Source organism: Protomyctophum parallelum, assembly GCF_964188405.1.
Source record: "Protomyctophum parallelum genome assembly, chromosome: 19".
Lineage (NCBI taxonomy): Eukaryota > Metazoa > Chordata > Actinopteri > Myctophiformes > Myctophidae > Protomyctophum > Protomyctophum parallelum.
Window position 1 is genome coordinate 39,932,688 of NC_139717.1, and position 22,625 is coordinate 39,955,312.

The following is a 22,625-nucleotide window of genomic DNA, read 5'->3' on the forward strand; positions in this document are numbered from 1 at the left end:
GCGTTTAGTGGTCAGATGGTCACTTTGCAGAGAATGTTTATTTTAATGACGAATTCATTGGTCGCTTTCTGGCTTGAATGAATGGAACTAATATGTTATACTTCAAGTTCCTATTTATCGGTGAAACAACGAAAGCAACATTTCCAAGGTTTTTAAAGAAAAATGCCATGGCTTTTTCCATCTTTTTTACGTTGCGTTTTGTCGATTATACGGGGGCCCACTTGCAATATCCTCGCGGCGCACGGTTTGAGAACCAGCGCAACGACTGAAAGCATGAAACAGACGGTCTCACCATGTTGAAATAGGAGCGGATCTTCACTCCTCTGGCCAGGTCCCACACAATACAATTCCCATCATGCCCGGCGGAGAAGAGGATTCTGGGATCGAAGGGGTGCGGCTCCAGGACAAACACCTCGTCCTCGTGACCCTGCAGAAGACAAACGTGACACAGCAGCAACACACACTGTGAGATGTCATCACACACACGCGCACACACACACACACACACACACACACACACACACACACACACACACACACACACCACCTCTCTCTGAACCAGAGAGAGGTGAGAGAACAGCTTGTCGTCCAGTAGGAATAAAAGCAGAACAACATAATAAATAATGTAATCCAGAGCTATAGAACACCGGTCGTGGTCAAAGCGGTTTAACCCATTCTGACCGGGCACCCATTTTGGTGTCGGCATCATGTTATGCTTTAGCTATTGAAAAACAGCAGATCTACAAGCTCATATCGCGCCACCGAGTGGCGCGATACGAGCTTGTAGGTCTGCTATTTTTGGAAAAAATCGAAGAACGACTGACATTTTTAGAATCTGATCTCAGGTCAGAATGGGTTCATCAGACCAGTGTGTGTCCGGCGGAAACCTCGTATGAATCTGATCTCAGGTCAGAATGGGTTAATTTCACGGAGGCACGGTTCAACACGGAGAGCAGGAGCGCGCGTCGTTGAGGAGGTGCTGCTGACCACGTTATACACTACACCAATATGAAGAGACATTCCCTGCCGTTGACGGAGATCTCCGTCAAGTCTAAGCCAACGCTTCACCGCCGATGACGGAGATCTCCGTCCCGTGGTCTTCTCAGTGGTTTGTGATACGTTAGCTCTTCGCCAACGTATGAACGGTTCTACGTTCTATACGTTCCTGAGCAACGGATATTACAAACGGAAATAAACCGGAAGTGGACATTTCAGCCTGCCTTCCGCCTCCACGTTATTTACCTGGGGGCTCCCTGGACCCCAGACCCTATGTGTTGAGATCTGGTGCTTTACACAAACCAGCCTTTGTGTGCATGTGTGTGTGTGTGTAGGACACTGACAATCAGCCAAGAAGACACAAGTATTGTTTGCCGAAAGTGAACACACAGTGCATGGAGCGAGTTCACGTGGACGGAGGCAGAAGGGGGAGGTGAATGTTCACCGTCTGTCTCAGCTCTGAGCAGGAAATGCACTGAGCCGTTCTTCAGCAGTTAAGAGCCGGAACCAGAAGTTACTGGTTGGCTCCCCGCGGCTCCCCCTGGGTTAGTGTTAAAGCAACACACTGAACTCCTGACTGCTCCCGATGAGCAGGTTGGCGCCTCGCATGGTTTCCTCAGCTATCGGTGTGCGAGTGTGTGTGTGTGTGTGTGAATGGGTGAATGAAATGCACATCGTAGCGCGCTTTGGATAAAGGCGCTATATATAAAATGAAGTTCCTCGCGTTTATCGTTGGACAATCAGTGCTATTAATGTTATCGTCACATTCATTAACACAGCACTTCCCAGTTAACAACATTCAAACCTGGCGCCCCTTTGGGCATTGTCAGAAATAGTGAGTTTGTGTCAAATGTTTGTTAGGCCAAGTCCAAATATGTGATTTATGAAACAGTCTGAAAGCAGCCCCCACACACACACACGTGCTGTGTTTCATAAACGAATAACAAGCTTACAACATGCTGCGACGTGTTGTAAGCTTGTAGAGAGCCAATTTTCGGTGAATGGCACGCTTCCATAGAAGATAATTCGCTTCTATGGAATCTTAAGTGACTGAAATCGGGTTGCGGTGGCTGAGAAACCTGAATCCACGCGTTGTGTGTAACTTGCGTTGGTGCAGCGTGTTCATACCATGAGCACGTGCACCAGGTTTCCCGTGGTGGAGTTCCACACTTTGAGCGTCAGGTTGTTAGCGGCGGTGATCACCGTGCCGTCGTGGCGGTCCCACGCCACCATGGTGACCTTCAGCTTGGTCACCTTGTCCTCCAGCAGAGGCGGGTTGTACTTCCTGGAGGGAAAAACAGACACATTGTGTTGTAATGTTTGTCTATGAAATGTCCAGAAATGAAATAGCAGAGTTTAATGCAGCGAACCAACAAATAAGCATCAGCAGACATTATTGCGTGTGCAGGTTTGTGCACAACTGTTCTTGCCAAAATTGGCCACAGTGGGACGACTGGTCACCCTATGTATCAGGGGTTCTCTCAACGTTTTTGGCTGGGGACCCCTGGAAATGCTTTGGCCATGTCCCACGACCCCCGCCCCGCCCCCCTCTCCCCACCCCCCAATACAAACTGACTCCAAAAATGACCTTAATAATAAAGAAAATATATCATAAATAAATACTGAAACCAGATATAATCAATAAGGATAGTTTACGCATGTACGTGTACTATGTGAACTCGCCATTTCCATTTTCCCTGCCATTCAGTTGCAAAAACAATAACACAAAAAAAATTCTTTTTTTTGGGGACCCCCCAAAATAATTTGGCGACCCCCACCCGAGGCGTCGCGACCCACGGGTTGAGAACCCCTGCTATATATGATGTATTTCTATGATGATGCAAAAGCTTTTTTTTTTCCTGCCCAGAGCAGGGTGGAAAACTTTTCACATGTGCAAGCAGAACGGCTTACATCATTGACATGAACGCAGCGAATGCGACGAAGAAAAAGCACCATCCATGCGCTCCATGCGTGCCTGCCTGGTGGGTTACATGACATGAGTAAGTGATTCAGAAACTTTCCTCCTGTCTTTTTTTAAAATAAATCCAACCAGGACTCCATACACTGTCATCATCACACCACAATCAACAACTTGTATACTGTAAGCTCTCTGACTCATCTGACACACAGTCCAAACATGAAGGTCAGGGATTGCATGTGATTGCATTTGAAAGCTCGTCTCAAGCCAATGCCCTTCCCTGCGTTACGTTTCCTTGATGATGTAACATAATGATGTAAGCCGACATCAAATATTTGAGCTCAGTGGCTCAATTATAATACACACCTCTAGTCGTCCTTGTTTAAACTTTTTACATGACCAAACTGAATGTAATATTGGCAAAAAAAAAAAAAACTAGAAAAAGTGCCCTTCTGGGCACAGGTCTCCACCAGGATAGGAATGTAGGACATTGCAGCTTGCCTTCATCTGGTGGTTGGATAAAAGGGCAACAAAAGTAAATCAGGATGGAGTCTGAGAAATCTGAAAGACCGTTTCGTTGAATGGCTCTAGAGAGACTGTGTACCAATTTGCGCGATGTTTGGACAAAATCTGTAGGTGTACTGTGCAAAAACTTGTTTTGCACAAAGCGGCCTCCTGGTGGCGCTATAACAGGCCGTTCTGTAAAGTTTGGGGCAGAGGTTCATCGTTGGCATCCAGGGAGTGTGTGTGCAAAATTTGGCATCGACCGGGTTAACGGTGGCCGAGATTAGCTGCTCACGGACACACACACGGACGGACACACGGACGGACACACGGACGGACACACGGACGGACGGACGGAGTGCAAAACATACTCTCCCCCCATGCCTTCGGCCTGGTGGAGACAATGATTCAGTGTGTGATTTGAGGAGGGAATGCTTCCTGTTTTCCAGGAACATTTCCTTGATGTTGTGCGGACACCTTGTATGTCCAAAAACCGTTTTTCAGGAAAATGCGAGAAGAAAGAAAAAGTTGTTGCTGTAGGGCAAAAAACCTTCTTATCGCCATATTTTAACTTTTATGTATTTTCATGAATTAATTTATGCCCTTACTTGATCATACTACAGCGTCGCACAACGTAGCAGGTCTAAAAGTAGCAACACGTTATTAAATACATCCCCTTCTGTAAAGCAGCCATTTCAATGCAAATGAAACTAAACTTGACCTCGTCTACACTCAGCTTATTAATCTTTAACCAGTCCCCTGCGGCCCATTTCTTTATAACAGTGGTGCACATACCAGCAGGCACTGCTGGAGGGGGGGGGGGGGGGGGGGGGGGAGGAGATAAATTATAGCATAGGTCATGCTTTTATATAATTGTAATAACAAAAGGAACAACTCCAGTTGACACAGTGGCGGACAAAGGACGTCTTGAGTCAAGACTGTGCACTTTTCATTTCATTTTATTCCTCGTACAAAGAAGCCATTGCCTGGCCCAGCTGTATCGTAAATGGTCAACTAACTATTTGATTAAGGAATATAAATTGCCATTTTGTGTTCTTTCTGTATAAAAAGCATTATCGATAATTCCCGTCCTGGAAAAGCTGCGTAAAGCACATTGAATTGTCTTGTCGTTGAATTTGCGACTATACAAATAAAATGGCCTGCCTTGCCTTTACTCCAGTAAATGTGCTTGGTTACTGTGTCCACCACTGACAACACATGGTGGGTGTGGTTACATACATACCCAGGTAATTTGGTCTGCATGTCCAGCAGAACGCTCCTCCAGCCCTGAGGCTGCAGCTGCCAGATTCTGGCAGTCCCGTCCCGGCTGCCACTCACAAACCTAGAACAACACACACACACACACACACACACACACACACACACACACACACACACACACACACACACGCCATGTACGCACACACCGGCACGACCGCACATGACAACGCATACAGACATATATGTGAACATGATGCACAGTTCGATAATAGGCATCCTGACCTGCAGACACACTCGCTGCTTCCATCTTCATGCACGCACGCACAAGCACATAATATATCGACTCTGACGTCATATCTCCAGAACTGTTACGTTTCAGGATTTAAATGACAGAACAGGAAAAAGTAGCAGATCTACAAGCTCGAAACACGTCGCTTCGTACATCGTTTCTAGCTTGCGGATCTGCTACTTTTTTTTTTTTTTTTTTAAGATATTTTTTTGTGGCTTACGCCTTTATTGATTTTTTAAGGGATAGAAAGTAGGCTGACAGGAAACGGGAGAGAGATGGGGGGATGACATGCGGTAAAGGCCGTGTCGGGTCCGGGAGTCGAAGCTCACAACTTTGCAACATGTCGTGTTGTGAGATTTTAGCCGACTGTTCACCCCAGAATAGCTAGGTTCATGTGGTTAAGTGTAGGCTAGGGCCGCAACAGTTAATCGAACTAATTGATTTGATCATTTAAAAAAAAAAAAAATTATGTTAATGAATCCGTATTTTTGTCATTAGTCGTTCTAGGACCTCTAGGTGATTCTTTTTTATAGTCAAAAGATCTGCACGCTTGTAGATAACACTGTTATCCCATTGAAGTATAAAATAAGCGGTTAATGGATTCATTGACAAATAATACAATCAAAAGCGCCAAAAAAAAACAAATGGATAGAATAGTTGCAGCCCTGCTGTTAAGACGGGGGCTTTGTTTCTACAAACAAGATGCTGCCTTTATCTGCGACGGCCTCACCCCTGATGGGCCCACCAGTCTGACTGACTGCTGAGATTACAGCAAGCTCAGGGAATTACAGCTGAGCTTGTTTTTCTGCAAACACCTCACACACAGACAGTGTGTGTGTGTGTGTGTGTGTGTGTGTGTGTGTGTGTGTGTGTGTGTGTGTGTGTGTGTGTGTTGTCAAAGCAGGTGTGTCTGAAGACTGAGTGGAGGTAGTGTTTCTGCTGACTGCATCAAGTCCCATTACAACACCCAGAGCTTCCATTTAAAACATGCACGCGCGCAGCCGCGCACACGCGCGTGCACACACACACACACACACACACACACACACACACGCACACGCACACACACACACACGCACACACACCTTACCTATCACTGCAGTTTGAGAACTGGATGCTGTCGACTTTGTCCTGTAAGGTAAGTTGAACAGTCAAAATGACACATAACGTTGTGTTAAGACTCCCCACAGCATGACGTTGTTGGGCAGAAACATCGTATCTCCATGTTTATTTTTTAACCCATTCTGACCTGAGATCAGATTCATACGAGGTTTTCCACCGGACACACACTGGGTCTGATGAACCCATTCTGACCTGAGATCAGATTCTAAAAAAATGTCAGTCGTTCTTCGATTTTTCAAAAATAGCAGACCTACAAGCTCGTATCGCGCCACTCGGTGGCGCGATATGAGCTTGTAGATCTGCTATTTTTCAATAGCTAAAGCATAACATGATGCTGACACCAAAATGGGTGCCCGTTCAGAATGGGTTAATGGTAAATGGTGCATTTATATAGCGCCTTTATCCAAGGCGCTTTACAGAGATTGTGCATTACATTCACCCATTCATACACCGATGGCAGCGGAAACCATGCAAGGCACCAACTAGCACATCGGGAGCAATTAGGGGTTCAGTATCTTGCTCAAGGACACTTCGACCGTAACTCTGGGGGAGCCCGGGTTCGAACTGGCAACCTTACGGTTACCATCCAGGCACTCTACCCCTGAGCCACCGCCGCCCCTAATGTTCTTACGTAGATCAATGCCCTGTTTTGACATACAAGTGTGCAGCCTAAAGGTTGCTCACCACGTGCCACAACAACCCAATGTGTCGTGGAGCTTGTAATATCCTATTTTCACTATCTTTTGAAAGATTTTGAAAGTGAAAGTGTCTATGAATATTGAACCATTCCTCGTGCATTGAAGGAAACATGAGGTGGCAGAGGGAGTGTAGCACCCAGGATTAGACAATTGACATTGGGTGAACAAAATGGGTTACAAAAATCGTGGGATAAAAATGTTTTCATCCCCTCTCCATCTAATTATTGGACAGTATAAAGATGTTGACATTCATTTTGTATTCATCTTTAGTGCCCCAAATCACACCTTTACTTAGAAAGCACACGTATATTTCAAACATAAAGTGTTTTTTTAGTTTTGACAGCAGCAACTGCCTGTCATAATTTCACCCCCTCTGTACCGCTCAATTAGTAACTAAATAATTAATAACGCTAATGATCAAAAGGATGGAGATTATTGATATCAAAACCGATCTAGTTATTATATATAATACTTGATATTATAAGTAATTATAATAAAGTTTATAATGTGTTATGATTAAGGTTATAAAGTATAATGATAATTTAGGAGCGCTTATAAATATAATTATACATGTTTATGAGAATATTATAATGTCTTATAAGTGTGTTCATAATGCGTTATAAACATGGGATGCATAGCAAGTGTTACCGCAACGGTAGAACCTGTGTGTCCTAAAGCTAAAAGATAAGCTCTCTTTTTACAGGAACTGCTTGCAGACATGTGAGGCCTAAAAAAAAAAAACTTTGGTTTCCGATTGGCTGTCATTTTTGGGCTGAGTAGGTAGGGAATTTATTTTATTTTATGTTTTATTTTATTTTTTCGTGGGAAGGATGGGTAGCAAGGAATTTATTTTATTTTATTTTACTTATTTATTTTTTCGTGGGAAGGATGGGTAGCAAGGATTTAAAAAAAAATCATACGGCAATGATGGATAGGCTTCTACATATTTCATATTTTGGCTATGTGAAATAACTGTGGCAGTTTTAATGGTTAATACAACTTTACATTGTTTTCATTACACAGTGACATATACCTGGAGTAGAGGCAGCAGGTTTAGAAAATAGGGTTGCTGATATTTTCTGCTGCCCTGCGGTTGGCTTTTGGCTTTTTTTTGGTGGCATTTGAATGTGCGGTGGCAGTGGCACCACAACACACACGCAACAGAAACACAACAATATCGGCGTGTGTTATTCAATGTGTGTTTGTGTTTCCCATTGAACCGGGTCTGCATGTCACGTTAAAACATGTTCCCCTAAATATTTCTGTCGGAGGCAGCGCGGTTTAGTTGAGAGAGTTGCGACATCTCCGTTCACTGCTTATTCGTGGGGCTGCATGCGTCATTGATCAGTCCATTGTCGTCACTCTCTGTCTCTAAACGGCTCTAGTCTAGAGGCTGCGCTCCGCTCCCCGGTCAGAGCTGAGCAACATGGCGGCGCACAGCGCGCTGTGTTGACAGTGTTGTTACAAACGATAGTGGTTCTACAACTATTCCTACGTGGATTTAATTTTTTATAACGTAGGATGAGGTCGCGTGTCCCGATGGTCTCATCAAAGAGAATTTTAATGATCAAAGACCTTTTTGGTCTTGACTCGGTCGTATTCTGTTTTTTTTTTTTTTTTTTTTCACCAAATGCCAATAAAATAATATGAGTCGCGCATATTTAATAGAGTCGGTCGGCAACCGGAAACCAAAGGTTTTTTTTTTTAGGCCTGATTGTCCGTATTGTTGTTCTTTCTATACCATTTTTCACTGACACGACAATAGAGAGTCATCAGGGTTACATAATTGCATTAATTGATTATTTTAGCCATTATTCTATTGATTACTTTTTCACTTAGTCGAATAACGGAGAAGCGCTTTAGTTTGCTGTTCTTGTGTATATTGTATATATTCAAGATTCAATGTGAAAAAATATAATAAAGTATTTTTATATATATATAAATCAACTAATTTGTCCAAGCCCTATTTTTTACAAAACAACAACAACAACAACAACACAGACCGAGATTCTAGTTTTATACAATTTTATACTAAAACAGTATTGCACAAGCTCACAGCGTGTCACAATGCGTCGTGTTGTGAGCTCGCATAACTGCTTAATTTAGCAATATTTTTCTTATAATCGATTCAACCATTTAGTTTGATTAACCTAACTCCTCTAAGAGAGAGACAGTGAGGTACAGCGATCGACCCGGAATCAAATCGACAATGCTGCGTTCGGATTCAAAGGCAACAGAGCGTGTACCTTTTGAAACGTGTAATGACACACTGTCTGTTCGACTTGACTCACCGTGTGAGACTCCAGCTCAGAGATTTTCTCGGGTTGGCCGTTTCCAAAATAGTACACCCTGATGATGTGATCGGTGCTCCCCGTGGCCAGGAACATACCCCCTGTGGAGAGATATATATGCTGTTAAGTCAGTGGTTCTCAATCTCAACCCATGGTGTGGGCTGTGAGCATATCATCTCGTTTTTGAGGGGGTCCAACAACATACAGCAAGTACAGTAGACAGAACAATACAACAAATACATCCATATACATAAACAAGGACAAAAACAGAAACAAACTCTCCTCAAACTAGCCGCTCCCACCCCACCTAATCACTTACAAAATAACAGACTTTGCTCATGTTCAATGCTCATGTAATGATGTAAATATGATACAACATAAACCAAAAACAGGCCATAAACCATTACAAACATAAATAGATTACATTATTATAAATTTGTAGGACATTTGAATCAAACGTGAACAGGAGGTGTTTACCTGCACTGAAGGAAGAGCAAATCATCTGCACTCCTGGTCTGGAACGTTCTGTGAACTTGCTGGGCCTCTGACTGAACGCACGCGCACGCACACAACACACACACACACACACACACACACACACACACACACACACACACACACACACAGGTAAAAACACAAGGTCGTTTGTTAACACTTTGGGTGGCAAGTACAAGAGTCTTTTTCTTCCAAGGCTTTGGAATTGCCAAATACGAGAAAGACAAGATTTCACAACACATGGCACCCTTGTGCAACATGTGAGCCGCCGTTTGACTGTTCATGTAACCAGGAACAAGGACATCACGTGGTCACAAAGAAAACAGCTCGCATTCTCTAATGGTTTTTCTCATGCGATTTTCTGCGATCTGTATGGTTCCACTTCTTGCTCCGCCATTATGGGATTTTCAATGCAGAATTACCAAAGGAACAGTCGTTTGACTCACAGATGTTTCCCGCGAACACAAAGTGAACCATTTCATTCATTCATTCATAAAAAGTATAGATAGGCCATAAACTCCATTCCATACCGTAGATATATAAAAAGAATAGATGCCTCATTGGCCGCTGCAGTTCGCCATGTGTCGTGTCGACGGGAGCGCGGAACAATTTACACTCGGGGGCGGAGGTGCGCCGGAATTGCAGAAGGCACGCTACGCCACGCTGCCACTCAAGTGACTCCTCCTGGCCAATCACAGCGCAATCTTTTCTGGGACTTGTCAGACACACTCTGAACATCCGCTCTGTGACGCATGCGGAAGCTTCTGTGAAGCACCAATGCGGAAGCTTGCCCTCTGTTGAGAGCATTCGCCCCAGAGATGGAAGAGGCGTGTATACCTTTCTATGACTATGCTCCATACTGCCATGTTCACAAGAAATCTCAAAAGCATTGAGCACTCATCTGACCACCCATCTGAGCCCATTTGACCACACAACACTTAAAGGACAACTTTAGTTTTTTTCAACCAAGGTTCATGTTTTAGGTTGTTATTTAAGAAACTAAAAGGTGAGAGTTAATTTTCTTTCATTTGCTGCTTTCTTTCGTTTTGGGGATTTTAGCAGTTTTTGACAGGGGGGTGGGGGCATTCGAGCATGGGGCTAAATATGTATTTTTTTTACAAAATATTATGGCGATTTATTTTTTTATTATTTACTATAGTCCTAATAAACCCCAATAAATTACATCTGGCCACAAAAGATCACAGGATCTATTGAATGTGACAAACTGACATATTGAGCCTATACACACAGTAAGCCTTCCCCCAGTAGGCTATACCTTCACATTCAGTAGATCATGTGATCTTCTGTGGCCAGATGTAATTTCCTGGGGTTTGTTAGGACTATAGTAAATAATAAATAAATAAATCACCATCAAATTTGGTAAAAAAAATACATATTTAGCCCCATGCTTGAATGCCCCCGCCCCCCTGTCAAAAAGAGCTAAAATCCCTAAAACGAAAGAAAGCAGCAAATGAAAGAAATTTAACACTCACCTTTTAGTTTCTCTAATAATAACCTAAAACATGAACCTTGGTTGAAAAAAAACTAAAGTTGTCCTTTAACTTGTTAAGCAGTCAGATGGGTGGGCTGCGTGCATTTTCAAAGCATGTCATGATCAATCAATTGATTGTGTTCCAGCGGCGGCTAGGATAGATACAACAAAAGCACAGTCCACACCAATGATTCACAATGCAAATAGTTGCAACTTGCAACCACTTGCAACCAAATAATAAACCTGGGGGTTTGCAACTGGACAGTCCACACCCAGGCATGGAGCTGCAGCCGACTAATATTTCCACGGGAATAGTGTAAACAGCTGACAGAGAGGGCTGTCCTTAACTAAACTGGACAGTGAGATACGTGAAAGGTACGAGGATTAGAGATAGTTTACAGTTTCGACAGCACTTAGACTGTTGTATTTATTTTACTCATACTCATCTTGTATAAAAAATATGAAATAGCTCTCCTTTCCTTTATTCCATATTGTAAGCTCGCTCTACTTTCCTCTGTACAGTACATGCGAGTGGAAAAAAAAAAGTAAAAAAAAAAAAGTTAAAAAAAAAAGAAAAGAAAAGGTTATTTATAAAATTGCCCTCCTAAAATGTTGATGTCCTAAGAGCAGCCCCATTCAGGACCCAGTGACTAACACCTAAAAGAGCTGTATGCTGGCCTACCTATCCAGTTTGAACAAGACTACAACTGCACTGAACTATTGATGTGCAAGGAGCAAAAATAGGAACAGAGTTATACCAAAACGTGAACTCAATACCGCATTTTTCCACACAGGGAGCAATACAGTCAAGTCTGTAAAAGCTGATTTATAGTGGCAAATAAATAACATTTTAGAGGGTACACGTTTCTCAGAGAGGTGTGTGTGTGTGTGTGTGTGTGTGTGTGTGTGTGTGTGTGTGTGCGTGCGTGCGTGCGTGCGTGCGTGCGTGCGTGCATGCGTTGCTCACCCAAACTTGAGCGTGCGTGCGTCCCACTGCCAGAAGCAGATGGTGCCGTCAGCTCCGGTAGAGGATAGGTAACGCTTGGAGCCGCTGCACAGAGGGGAGAACTGAAAGACGCACAGCACACAGCCTATTAGAGGGCAGCTCACAGATGACCTCAGCCAATCAATTGCCAGCATTGCCAACAGTTTGTGTTAATTATTTAATTCATTAAGCTGATTAATAAGTATCTAAATTTCAAGCAAGAAAATCAAGTTCGTCCACACAAAGCATAAGAAGCTGTTGTATTCCATTATAATATCCACTGTAAACATGCACTCAGAAGTGAGCTTGTCACGCACACTAATCCAGTCAATGATCTAGAGCTGGAAATAAGCACTAGAGCTGGAAATAAGCACTAGAGCTGGAAATAAGCACTAGAGCGTCATGTTTTATCCCTTTGACAGATCTGTACATAAACAATGTGTAGTGCATCAATGCAGACAGGAAATGGAACATTTAAACAGTATCAAACTCTATCCATTCGAACATAAATAAAGACTCAACACACACACACACACACACACACACACACACACACACACACACACACACACACACACACACACACACACACACACACACACACACACACACACACACACACACGTCATGTACCTGAATGTTTATGTTCTGTTTTTGTTTTCATTACTATCTTCATTTCTGTGTCTGTCTGATAATCCCATGTGGGATGGGTCAACAAGACATTGTCCGTAATGTGATCTTAATATGATTTATTTTTATTTTTTATTACTGCAAGCATTATGTGTCGGTGTGTATTATTAGACTTCAAAGCATGAACAGCATACAGCACTTTCAGACTGGCTGAAAGATGTGAACACACAAAAACCTGTTTTGCCTTTACACATTCTATATTACAGTAGGAACAGACAGCTTGGTGTAATGTCTCATAAAATGGAGTCTGTACGGCCGAAGATAAAGGAACACCTGACGTCGGTGGGAGAGGATATCTCCTCCTCTCCCACCGATCGATGTCAGCTGTTCATTTATCTTCTTATTCATATTCGGTTGATGCAAGCTTTGAGCTGAGAGAAGCTATTTTACAGCGCTTTTAAATATGACAATGCTGTATCTGTGTATCAGCTGCTGCACAGTTCAGGAAAGTGTCTGTGGCATATTTAACAAACAACTTTAACAAAATAGTTTTGACAGCTTAAATCCACACGGCAGGCAAGCCAGGCATTACTCCAAGTCGACAGTCGACATGCAGCAACAACAGCACCTTTGCCTCCTAAGTCCCAATGCTGCACATTTTACCCAGGTTATTAAAAGGAAATCGGTGTAAGTTGTAACTTAACAGCATGAGAGAGAGGCCGCGTCAACTGTCACCATAAACGTAAACATGACAGATGGACAAACCATCCATCCGTCTGTAGTTGGCGCCCCCCAGTGGTTGGCGCCCTGGACAATTGTCCACCCTGCCCAGCGCATTCGCCGGGCCTGGCCCTACCTACCTGCAGCGAGGTGATGGAGGCCGCGTGTCCCTCCAGCACGGCGAGCGGGGCACAGGTCTGTAAGCACCACACGCGGATGGTCTTGTCACAGGAGCCGGCGGCGAGCATGGTGTTCTCGTGGCTGACGGCCATGTCCGAGATCTCGGCCGCGTGGCCCCTCAGCGTGGCCAGGAGACGGCCCTCGTCCGTGCCCCAGATCTTCACGAGGCAGTCGTCCGAACCCTGGGAAGACACAAGGCGGTTAGAGACTGTTAGGTCAGATTCTCACCTAATACTTCGGTAGACTCAGATCCGTATGGGCGGGGAAATTGGGATTCTTGCATATTTAATTGGCTGCGGTTTGCCTTCACACTGTCATTCGCAGCAATTGGAAACGCAGCAGGGGGGACCTTTATCAATGTGTTCCATTCATAAACTATAGCCTACACAGTGAAATCTATGGTGATAAAATTACACTCATAACGTGCATGTGTCGTGCCGTCTGGGACCCCCCCCCCCCTCTCTCTCTCTCTCTACGCACGCAGCCGCCACACACTGTTCTTTTGGGCATGCAGCACAGCGCTGCATGAGCGCACTGATATAACTCCCCAGTCCCACACAGTGACAGCACTCCATGTTTACGGCACGCACAGACAGACAGACAGACAGACAGACAGACAGAATATTATGTAGGCTATAATACACTGCAGTGTTTTTATGTGTTTTCTTAAGCAATTGATTAATGTACACGTCCTCATTTCGATCAGGGCTTCAGTCTCCTTATTCGACCACGTCTATCCACAGTAACGGGACATCTTTGCGCTGCGTAAAATATGCCTTCTCCGTCTCCAACTGTGTTCAGCTCCTCACCCGCCACATTATGTTTGCTTCATTTCCTTTATTTACTGCGGATTGCATTCACACCTGCACCGAATCGTAGTCAAGTGCGATTCGAAGCGAAGCGAAACCCACGTTTTTGGGCAGAGTAAAATGCGGTTATTTGCTGCGCATTAGGATTCGAATGAGCCTTCACACCTGCCAAACGAAGCGCACTTTCTGACAATGCGCAGCAGGATTCGTTTTAATCGCAGCAAAGCTCTCTGGTATGAATGTGACCTTAGAGACTGTTAATAATGTACTTTTATGCCGTGTCTCTACTTCATTGGAGCCGTGGAAGAACAATTAAGAGTCCGTGCTCAGCTTTAATCAGCAATGTTATGAAATATGAACTATACAACCCAAGCCAGAGATCTTGGTGTACCACACCTGAATTTCAACAGCCACATTTAAGCCAATTTGATCTAATCTGGAGAAAATATAAAACTTCAGCTTCAATTTGTTCCAGTTACAGCATTTTCTGCTCTACTTCTTTTGCTGTTTGTTTCATCTCTTCCTATTTCACCGGTTCATCCTGTCTCCAGTATAACAATAAATATCCCTCACAGCACCTTTAGGAATATATCAAGGAATATGCCTCAGCAGGAGTTGGTATAACTTTTCCAAACATTCATCTTCGGTAGACTCACTTGACAACTGCAATGTGTATTTAACCCATTCTGACCTGAGATCAGATTCATACGAGGTTTCCGCCGGACAAACACTGGGTCTGATGAACCCATTCTGACCTGAGATCAGATTCTAAAAATGTCAGTCGTTCTTCGATTTTTCAAAAAATAGCAGACCTACAAGCTCGTATCGCGCCACTCGGTGGCGCGATATGAGCTTGTAGATCTGCTATTTTTCAATAGCTAAAGCATGACATGATGCTGACACCAAAATGGGTGCCCGTTCAGAATGGGTTAAAAACATCACAATATTGACATCAATCAGACAGCTGCAGTCGCTTCAGCACACTGCTTCTCTAGTTCTTATTACTTGTACTGTACCAAGAACATGGCAGTTCTCAGAGCTTTATACTCTTTACCTGTCTGTTAAAGGAGAATTCCATGCTAGAATGCTTTCTTATCTTTCTTACCTTTCTTTGTAGTTGTTACGTCCCCACCAAAGAGGTCCAGGTGTTTTTTTTTTGTGCAAAAACTCCTTATTGGCTATTTTCCCTACCATAAGCCCTCAATGAATTGCATTGCATTGAATGGGAATTGAATGGGGCTATGGGGTGTTATGCTAGTTCGCTTATTTCCATCGAAATAAGTAGTAAAGTGTGCCGCTTGGGATATTATTTACATTATGAAGAGAGGATATATACAAAGAAATTATAATTTTGAGCAATGGAAATAAGCGAATTAGCACAACACCCCATAGCCCCATTCAATTCAATGCAATTCAATGCAATTCATTTAGGGCTTATGGTAGGGGAAATAGCCAATAAGGAGCTTTTGCACAAAATAACACCTGGACCTCTTTGGTGGGGACGTAACAACTACAAAGAAAGGTAAGAAAGCCTTTTAGTATGGAATTCTCCTTTAAGGGACAAAATACATTTCTCATCTTGTGCTACATCAGGAACCATCCAGACGTCCCAGGTCATCTGGGACTGGTCAAATTCGCGCCGCCGGATTCCAAACAAAACATTTTATGCAATATAAATCTGGAACAACTTCCCAGAAAATGTGAAGGTCTGCTATGACTCTCAGTGCTTTCATATCAAAGCTGAAAAGCCTTTCTGTGTGCTTTTGTCTTTTTAACTGAGGCGTTTCATCCATTTCTTGTCCTGCAGAGTAATTTTTACGTTAGTTAGTTTGTGTTTTTAAATGTTTTGACTTTGATTTGCCTTTTTGTTGAAATGTGCTATACAAATAAACTTGCATTGTCAAACCATGACTGGTCTGCATTCACTCATAGAGCACTACAAAGACGGTAGCTCAAAGTATCTAGGCCAGATGCAAATTAACCCATTCTGACCTGAGATCAGATTCATACGAGGTTTCCGCCGGACACACACTGGTCTGATGAACCCATTCTGACCTGAGATCAGATTCTAAAAATGTCAGTCGTTCTTCGATTATTCAAAAATAGCAGACCTACAAGCTCGTATCGCGCCACTCGGTGGCGCGATATGAGCTTGTAGATCTGCTATTTTTCAATAGCTAAAGATAACATGATGCCGACACCAAAATGGGTGCCCGTTCAGAATGGGTTAAACATTAGAGAAATTGACAATGTAAATATTTGGTTTGTCATTACAGTACCCAAGTAGTCTCTTTACAGCAGAGAGTGCATGCAAGAGATTATTAATTAATATCGACTAGAAAGCGAAGAAAAACAAGTGTGTGTATGTGTAATTGTGTACAGTACACATGATGTAGTACACATGATGTACAGTGTAGTTGGCAAGGTAACCAGACCTTTTATCTGAACCCTAGCTATTGTATGCGTCACGCACGCACACACGCGCACACACACACACACACACACACACACACACACACACACACACACACACACACACACACACACACACACACACACACACACACACACACACACACACACACACACACACACACAGTAGATCGTATATGTTAACTCATGCATAAACATGAGTTTAGTGTGAGACAGTATTTTCTTAAAATAATTAAAGGTACAAAAGTAATAAAAGCACAATATCTTAGTCCACATAATATGTATGTAGTATAGTACCACTATTCTACACATCAAATATATGCATTATCTCTGCACTGTGAAAACAATTTGATACAAAATTACAATAAATGTCTCACCACGAGACCTTCTTTCAGAGTGACGTTGAAAAGAGGAACAAACTCAATGTCAAAGGTAATGCTGCTGAGTCACGTCACCTCAGGAATCAACAGGACATCACTCAGGAACCAGGAACCACGCCAGACAACACAACCAGGTCTGATCTGCTTAGGTCGGCAGCACGGACTAGGCACGAGTCACGGCCATGTAATCTAATAGCAGACTAGGCATGACTAGGCAACTCCCCCCCTGTCAGGTGAAAAGAAGCGCCTTGACTCCTCATGCAGTGAAGGCAGCATGATGTCAGTCCGTTGCTCTCCCCAGGTAGGCAGAGGGAGTATAGTGCCCAGAACATTACATTAGATAATTGACATTCACTGGGTTACAAAATCGTCTGATAATAATTTTGAGAGGAATGGTAGCAATGTCTACAGGCCATCGTTGCAGGACCAATAGCCTATTATAAACCATCTGATATTCACAGAGCACTTTAATAGCACTCTCTGCAACCAGAAAGGGCATGCTCTCTCCTGTAACTTAAAACACATTATCAGAGGGCATCTCCCTTCTTATCCGTATATAATATACAAATAAGACTTAAAGAACAGCAGTCATTATTTGAATAAATCGCATCCTTCAACCCACTGCTTCAACACCGCTACAGACTCAATTTATTTGTATTGTTCATTTCAGGGGGAGAGAAGGAGTCTAATTAACATATAATCGTTAAAAAAAACAAAAGCCTTCTGATCAAACAAATTGATTGCCCCAGGATCTCTGGAGGATCAAATCATAACAACAATAGAGTACACACACCATTAGACTTGCTCCCAGTCATATGTTAATTGCCAGCCATCTATATCGTTATGTAGGACACATTACCAACCTATCACTGAGCCGCAGTCGGAACAGTGAGATCGGCCAATGGAGTAAGGGAGACATGGACAAGAAACTGAGGGAGGTGGCGTGGGGCCGGGCCCCTCCGATTAGTTTCAGTATAGTGCGGGCAAGGGCTCAAACTGAGAGGGCACTCCGGGGCAGTCGCCCAAGTTGCTCAATACCTATAGCGCTGCCACTTTATACAGAGATTTCATGGAATCAAACTGTAAATGTGTGAATGAAGCATCGACTACCGTATATGAATAGTTTGATGAGACATATCCACATTTTAACTTTTGTTTATTCATCACCAATCAGACCAGTGTGTGTCCAGTGGAAACATCGTATGAATCTGATCTCAGGTCAGAATGGGTTAAGCATCTTCATCAACACCCAGGGCCCTGATCCCGGTGAAAGTCCTTAGGTGAGGTGATCGAAACATTGATCATGGAGGTGACATAGTGGGAGCATGATGATTTTCCTGATGTACATCAGGGGTTTTCAACTGATTTTGAACGAGGCACCACCACCCTGACTTAGGGGACACGTGTTGTGTTGGGTGGGTGGGGATATGGGCTAAGATTACTGCTTTTGTAACACTTGCTATGCATCCCATGTGTATATACATCCCACTGTTTCTCAACCAATGTATTGACTACTAATAATGTCCTAATAATAATGACTCAACCAGACAATCCGGTTAGACAATTCTAACTCCCTTTTTCTGTTGAATTTCTTGGTCTCCAACTTGTCAGTAAATTACCACATGGACGGCCATCATAGCCAGGTCACCAGGTCATTTCAGTTCACTGTTTCTCAACTAATGGAAAGAAACTTACGTTACTGAATGCATGGTCAAGGACCATCAGTGGTCCACAGAAGACTACATTACCAGAGTGGACGTGCATGAGGGAAACGTGACATGACCTTCACGTGCACACTTTACTATCGTCCTACTTCCAGTGCATGATGGGACGCTGTGTATGAAGTACAACCTATGCATACCCAGCTAGCATGATGAACTTTCAGCCATATAACTAAAGTCATGGTTGGACAGCCGATCAATTGCGCCGTTTGCCAATCAATAGTCTAAACACGGTTTGATGCACTTCCTCATTGATCAAGACATGATCGCTACATGTCGGCCACTGAATACTTGGGCCAATCATGAAATCAATAATCGAGGGGGAGAGAGAGAGAAGCAGATAGACAGAGAGAGGTACGTTGAAATGATTTTAAAACACAAATGTCACACAGTGGAGTCACAAGACCTCTTCTGATTAGTGAGGAGTATGCATTCCTCAATACTCACAAACAAAAAAACAAACCAAAGCACACATACAGTACACACGCGCACCGCACACACACACACGCACACACACACGCACACACACACACACACACACACACAGTCAGTTCCATTCCATAACAGTTAATGAGGGAATTTGTGTTCTTCATAATATTTCCTGCACCACAAAGAGGGGGTGGAGAAGGAAAAAACTTTAAAACACATACTCCATAAACACGTCTAAGAATAACTAAATGTATAAATAAAAGTGATCTTGTGATGAAAAGAGATGAAGAGAGAAGATTTAAAAAAAAAAAAAACACACACACACACACAACTGGTGAAGTAATGGGTGGGAGGAGAGAAGAGAAAGCTAGAGTGTATGTGAATTCTGGCTCTGTGCCAGTGCCTAAGAGGAAACATTTTCTTCATTTATGATGAGGTATAGAGAGAAGGCAAGAGACTGAAGGAGAAAAAGACAAAGCAAGAGACAGAGAGAGAGAGAGAGAGAGAGAGAGAGAGAGAGAGAGAGAGACAGAGAGAGAGAGAGAGAGAGAGAGAGAGGGTGGGGGAGAGAGATTGTAGCAAGAGGTGAAACAGGACAAGAAGGAAAGGAGAATGCATCAATTGAAAGAACAGGAAAAAAGAGGCAGAGGAAAAAGAGAGAGAGAGAGAGAGAGAGAGACAGAATCCTTTTTCTAATCCTCCCTCCCTCCCAGCAGCCAGCCATTTTTAGAGATTTAAGAAGAGAACGCTGAAAATGGAGCGTAGCGTGTCAGCAGCTGCCGTTTGAATTACAGCATCAAATAAACACGAGCAAACATACAGACTGTGTATACCAACGCCAAGTAGGTCAATATTTAACATAATATGACAATCAGCGCAAGTAACCGTTCCATGACCTTAACGGGTGCAACAGGGGTCAAAGGGCAGTCAGGGGACAAGCGGTTAATAATTGATTGTCATTGTAAGCATTTATAGCTCAGTGGTTCTCAAACGTTTTCACGGCAAAGAAAGGACCACCAAAAGGACCCCCAAATGGACCCCCGTCTGAAAATATTATGTACCAGGGAGGGAGGGACCCCCATACAAGATTTGTGTTGTTAAAATGTTGCAAAGATTAGTTTGAAGGTTTTCTCAGGCTTATAATGCGTCGCACCACGTTGTGATCTTTAATCTTAATCTGTAGTCTTTAAAATGATCAGCTATCCAGAAGTAAGGGGTTCTGCTCATTTTGTTGGGGACCCCTAGAAAAGGACCCCACTTTATTTCTCATCATTTTCATCCCACAATTTTGCAACCCATTCTTTTCACCCAGTATCAATTATCTAATGTAATCCTGGGCGCTACACTTCCTCTGCCAACTTGGGGGGGCAGCGGACTGACCTCATGCTTCCTTCTATGCATGAGGAGTCCAAGCTGCTTCTTTTCACCTGACAGGGGAGAGTTTCACCGGACGGACGTAGCGCGTGGAAGGAAGACGTTATTCCAACCAGGAAGGACCCCACTTTGAGAAAAAGTGATTTTAGCTGATCCAGGTTTCTGATCCTGGGGTTGATGTGAACAAGTACGAGGGTCGTGCACCACGCAACCAGCAGTAATTAGATTAGGCCAGCCTGCCATACATGTAGGGCTGTCACAATTACAAATTTAAGTTGACAATTAACGCTTTTAGGGTTAGGGCATTGGGAACGTTACTATTTGTATTTCTGTTTGCCTTTTAGGCTTCGTCATCACAAATTGCACAGGGCAGACATGACAAATAACTTTCTTTTATTCTTTCTATTTATGAAACGTGTTTGAAAATGTATGGGCATTTTTCAACATGGAAACGATTGGCGATTATGCAACAATAATTGTGATTATCTCAAATAATTGCGATTAGGCGATTATAAAATATTTGTGACAGGCCTACACACACACATGTGCCTTTCATCAGAGCACTGCAGCCAATGCCATCAACATTACATCCTGTCATGCTTGAAGGAAAATAAAAGCCTGGGTAGAACCGAGGCTAGTCATGCTTAAGGCCTGTCACAATTATTACATCATCGTCTAGGCGCAATTATTTGAGATATTAATCGCAGTTATTTTCCATAATCATCATAATTGTTTCCATGTTGAAAATGTCTCACAAATGTTCAAACATTTTCTAAAATAATAGAGGAAATAGCCACTCTACAAGCTCACAACGTGAGCTTACGAAGCCTATGTTCCAATGTCCATGGCCAAAAACACAACTAAATTGCAAATCGCAATTATTATTGTATGACAATTAATCATCCGGTAAAATATCCCGAAGGTATAAGTCGGTCATAGCGGTAGGTCATAGCCTACTAACAACATGTGGATGTACAGTACACACACTGCATTACGAGCACGACTGCCCCATGGGTGGCATTCATATCATACTTTACCTACTGACCTATATACAGTAGGAACCCCATTAGAACCACGATGCCTTTTTACCAAGCATAATTAACTGTACAGGAGAAACTGTACAGTAACACGGCTCAATAACATCTGAGGAGCATACAGACAGAGCATTCAGCATTCTTCTCATCTTAAGCTACATGCACTGCCGTGTCCTTGGTCTCTGAAACTATTCATCATTCATAGTCTTGACACGTGTGCTTTGCTTAGCATTACCATACGTTACTTAGAGTTAGAAAGAAGATGCATACAGCTCAAAACCTCCAGTGATAAGCCTTTCATCTGCTACAGAATGTTCTTATTTAGAAAAAGGTCCCCAACGAAACACAACGCCACAGACATCAATAGAAGCACAGAACAACAAAGGTAAGCATAATAACCCATACCTCCTACAGCAACTACTACTAAACTACTAAACGATATAATAGGAGTGATTAGCTTAGAAGGCAAAGAAAACAGGTGATGTAACTAAACGACTGGTATAATTTGAAACCAAATTGAAAAGCTGAATGAAGCAATGAAGCCACACATGAAAGGAATATGTACCACATGACAAGGTGATGTAAGGTAGGGTAACAGCAGGCCACACGCAGACTAAGAGAGAGAGAGAGACAAGGAGAGAAAAAGAGTGAGAGGGGGAGAAAGAGAGAGAGAGAGAGAGAGAGAGAGAGACAGAGAGACAGAGACAGAGACAGAGACAGAGAGAGAGAGAGAGAGAGAGAGACAGAGAGACAGAGACAGAGACAGAGACAGAGAGAGAGAGAGAGAGAGAGAGAACGCTGCTGCTAACCCGGGCCTGCGCAATGTGACACTGCAAGAAGCATTTCAAACTCACATTGATGATGTCATAGTCTGCCTAATGACAGTCCAACCACAATACATTAC

General features: G+C 43.1%; 1 protein-coding gene across 2 annotated transcripts in view; it reads right to left on the reverse strand.

The window, feature by feature from the left end:
- phip (PHIP subunit of CUL4-Ring ligase complex) overlaps nucleotides 1–22,625 on the reverse strand; it is a 74,965-nt gene that overhangs the window by 45,384 nt on the left and 6,956 nt on the right. For both annotated transcript variants that reach the window (XM_083791124.1, XM_083791123.1), the window contains exons 8-15: nucleotides 13,502–13,723; nucleotides 11,994–12,094; nucleotides 9,517–9,587; nucleotides 9,040–9,140; nucleotides 6,019–6,059; nucleotides 4,662–4,760; nucleotides 2,125–2,281; nucleotides 293–427 (exon numbers count right to left, since the gene is read on the reverse strand). In XM_083791124.1, the coding sequence (XP_083647250.1) occupies nucleotides 293–427; nucleotides 2,125–2,281; nucleotides 4,662–4,760; nucleotides 6,019–6,059; nucleotides 9,040–9,140; nucleotides 9,517–9,587; nucleotides 11,994–12,094; nucleotides 13,502–13,723 (927 nt within the window). The remainder of the gene's footprint in view (nucleotides 1–292; nucleotides 428–2,124; nucleotides 2,282–4,661; nucleotides 4,761–6,018; nucleotides 6,060–9,039; nucleotides 9,141–9,516; nucleotides 9,588–11,993; nucleotides 12,095–13,501; nucleotides 13,724–22,625) is intronic.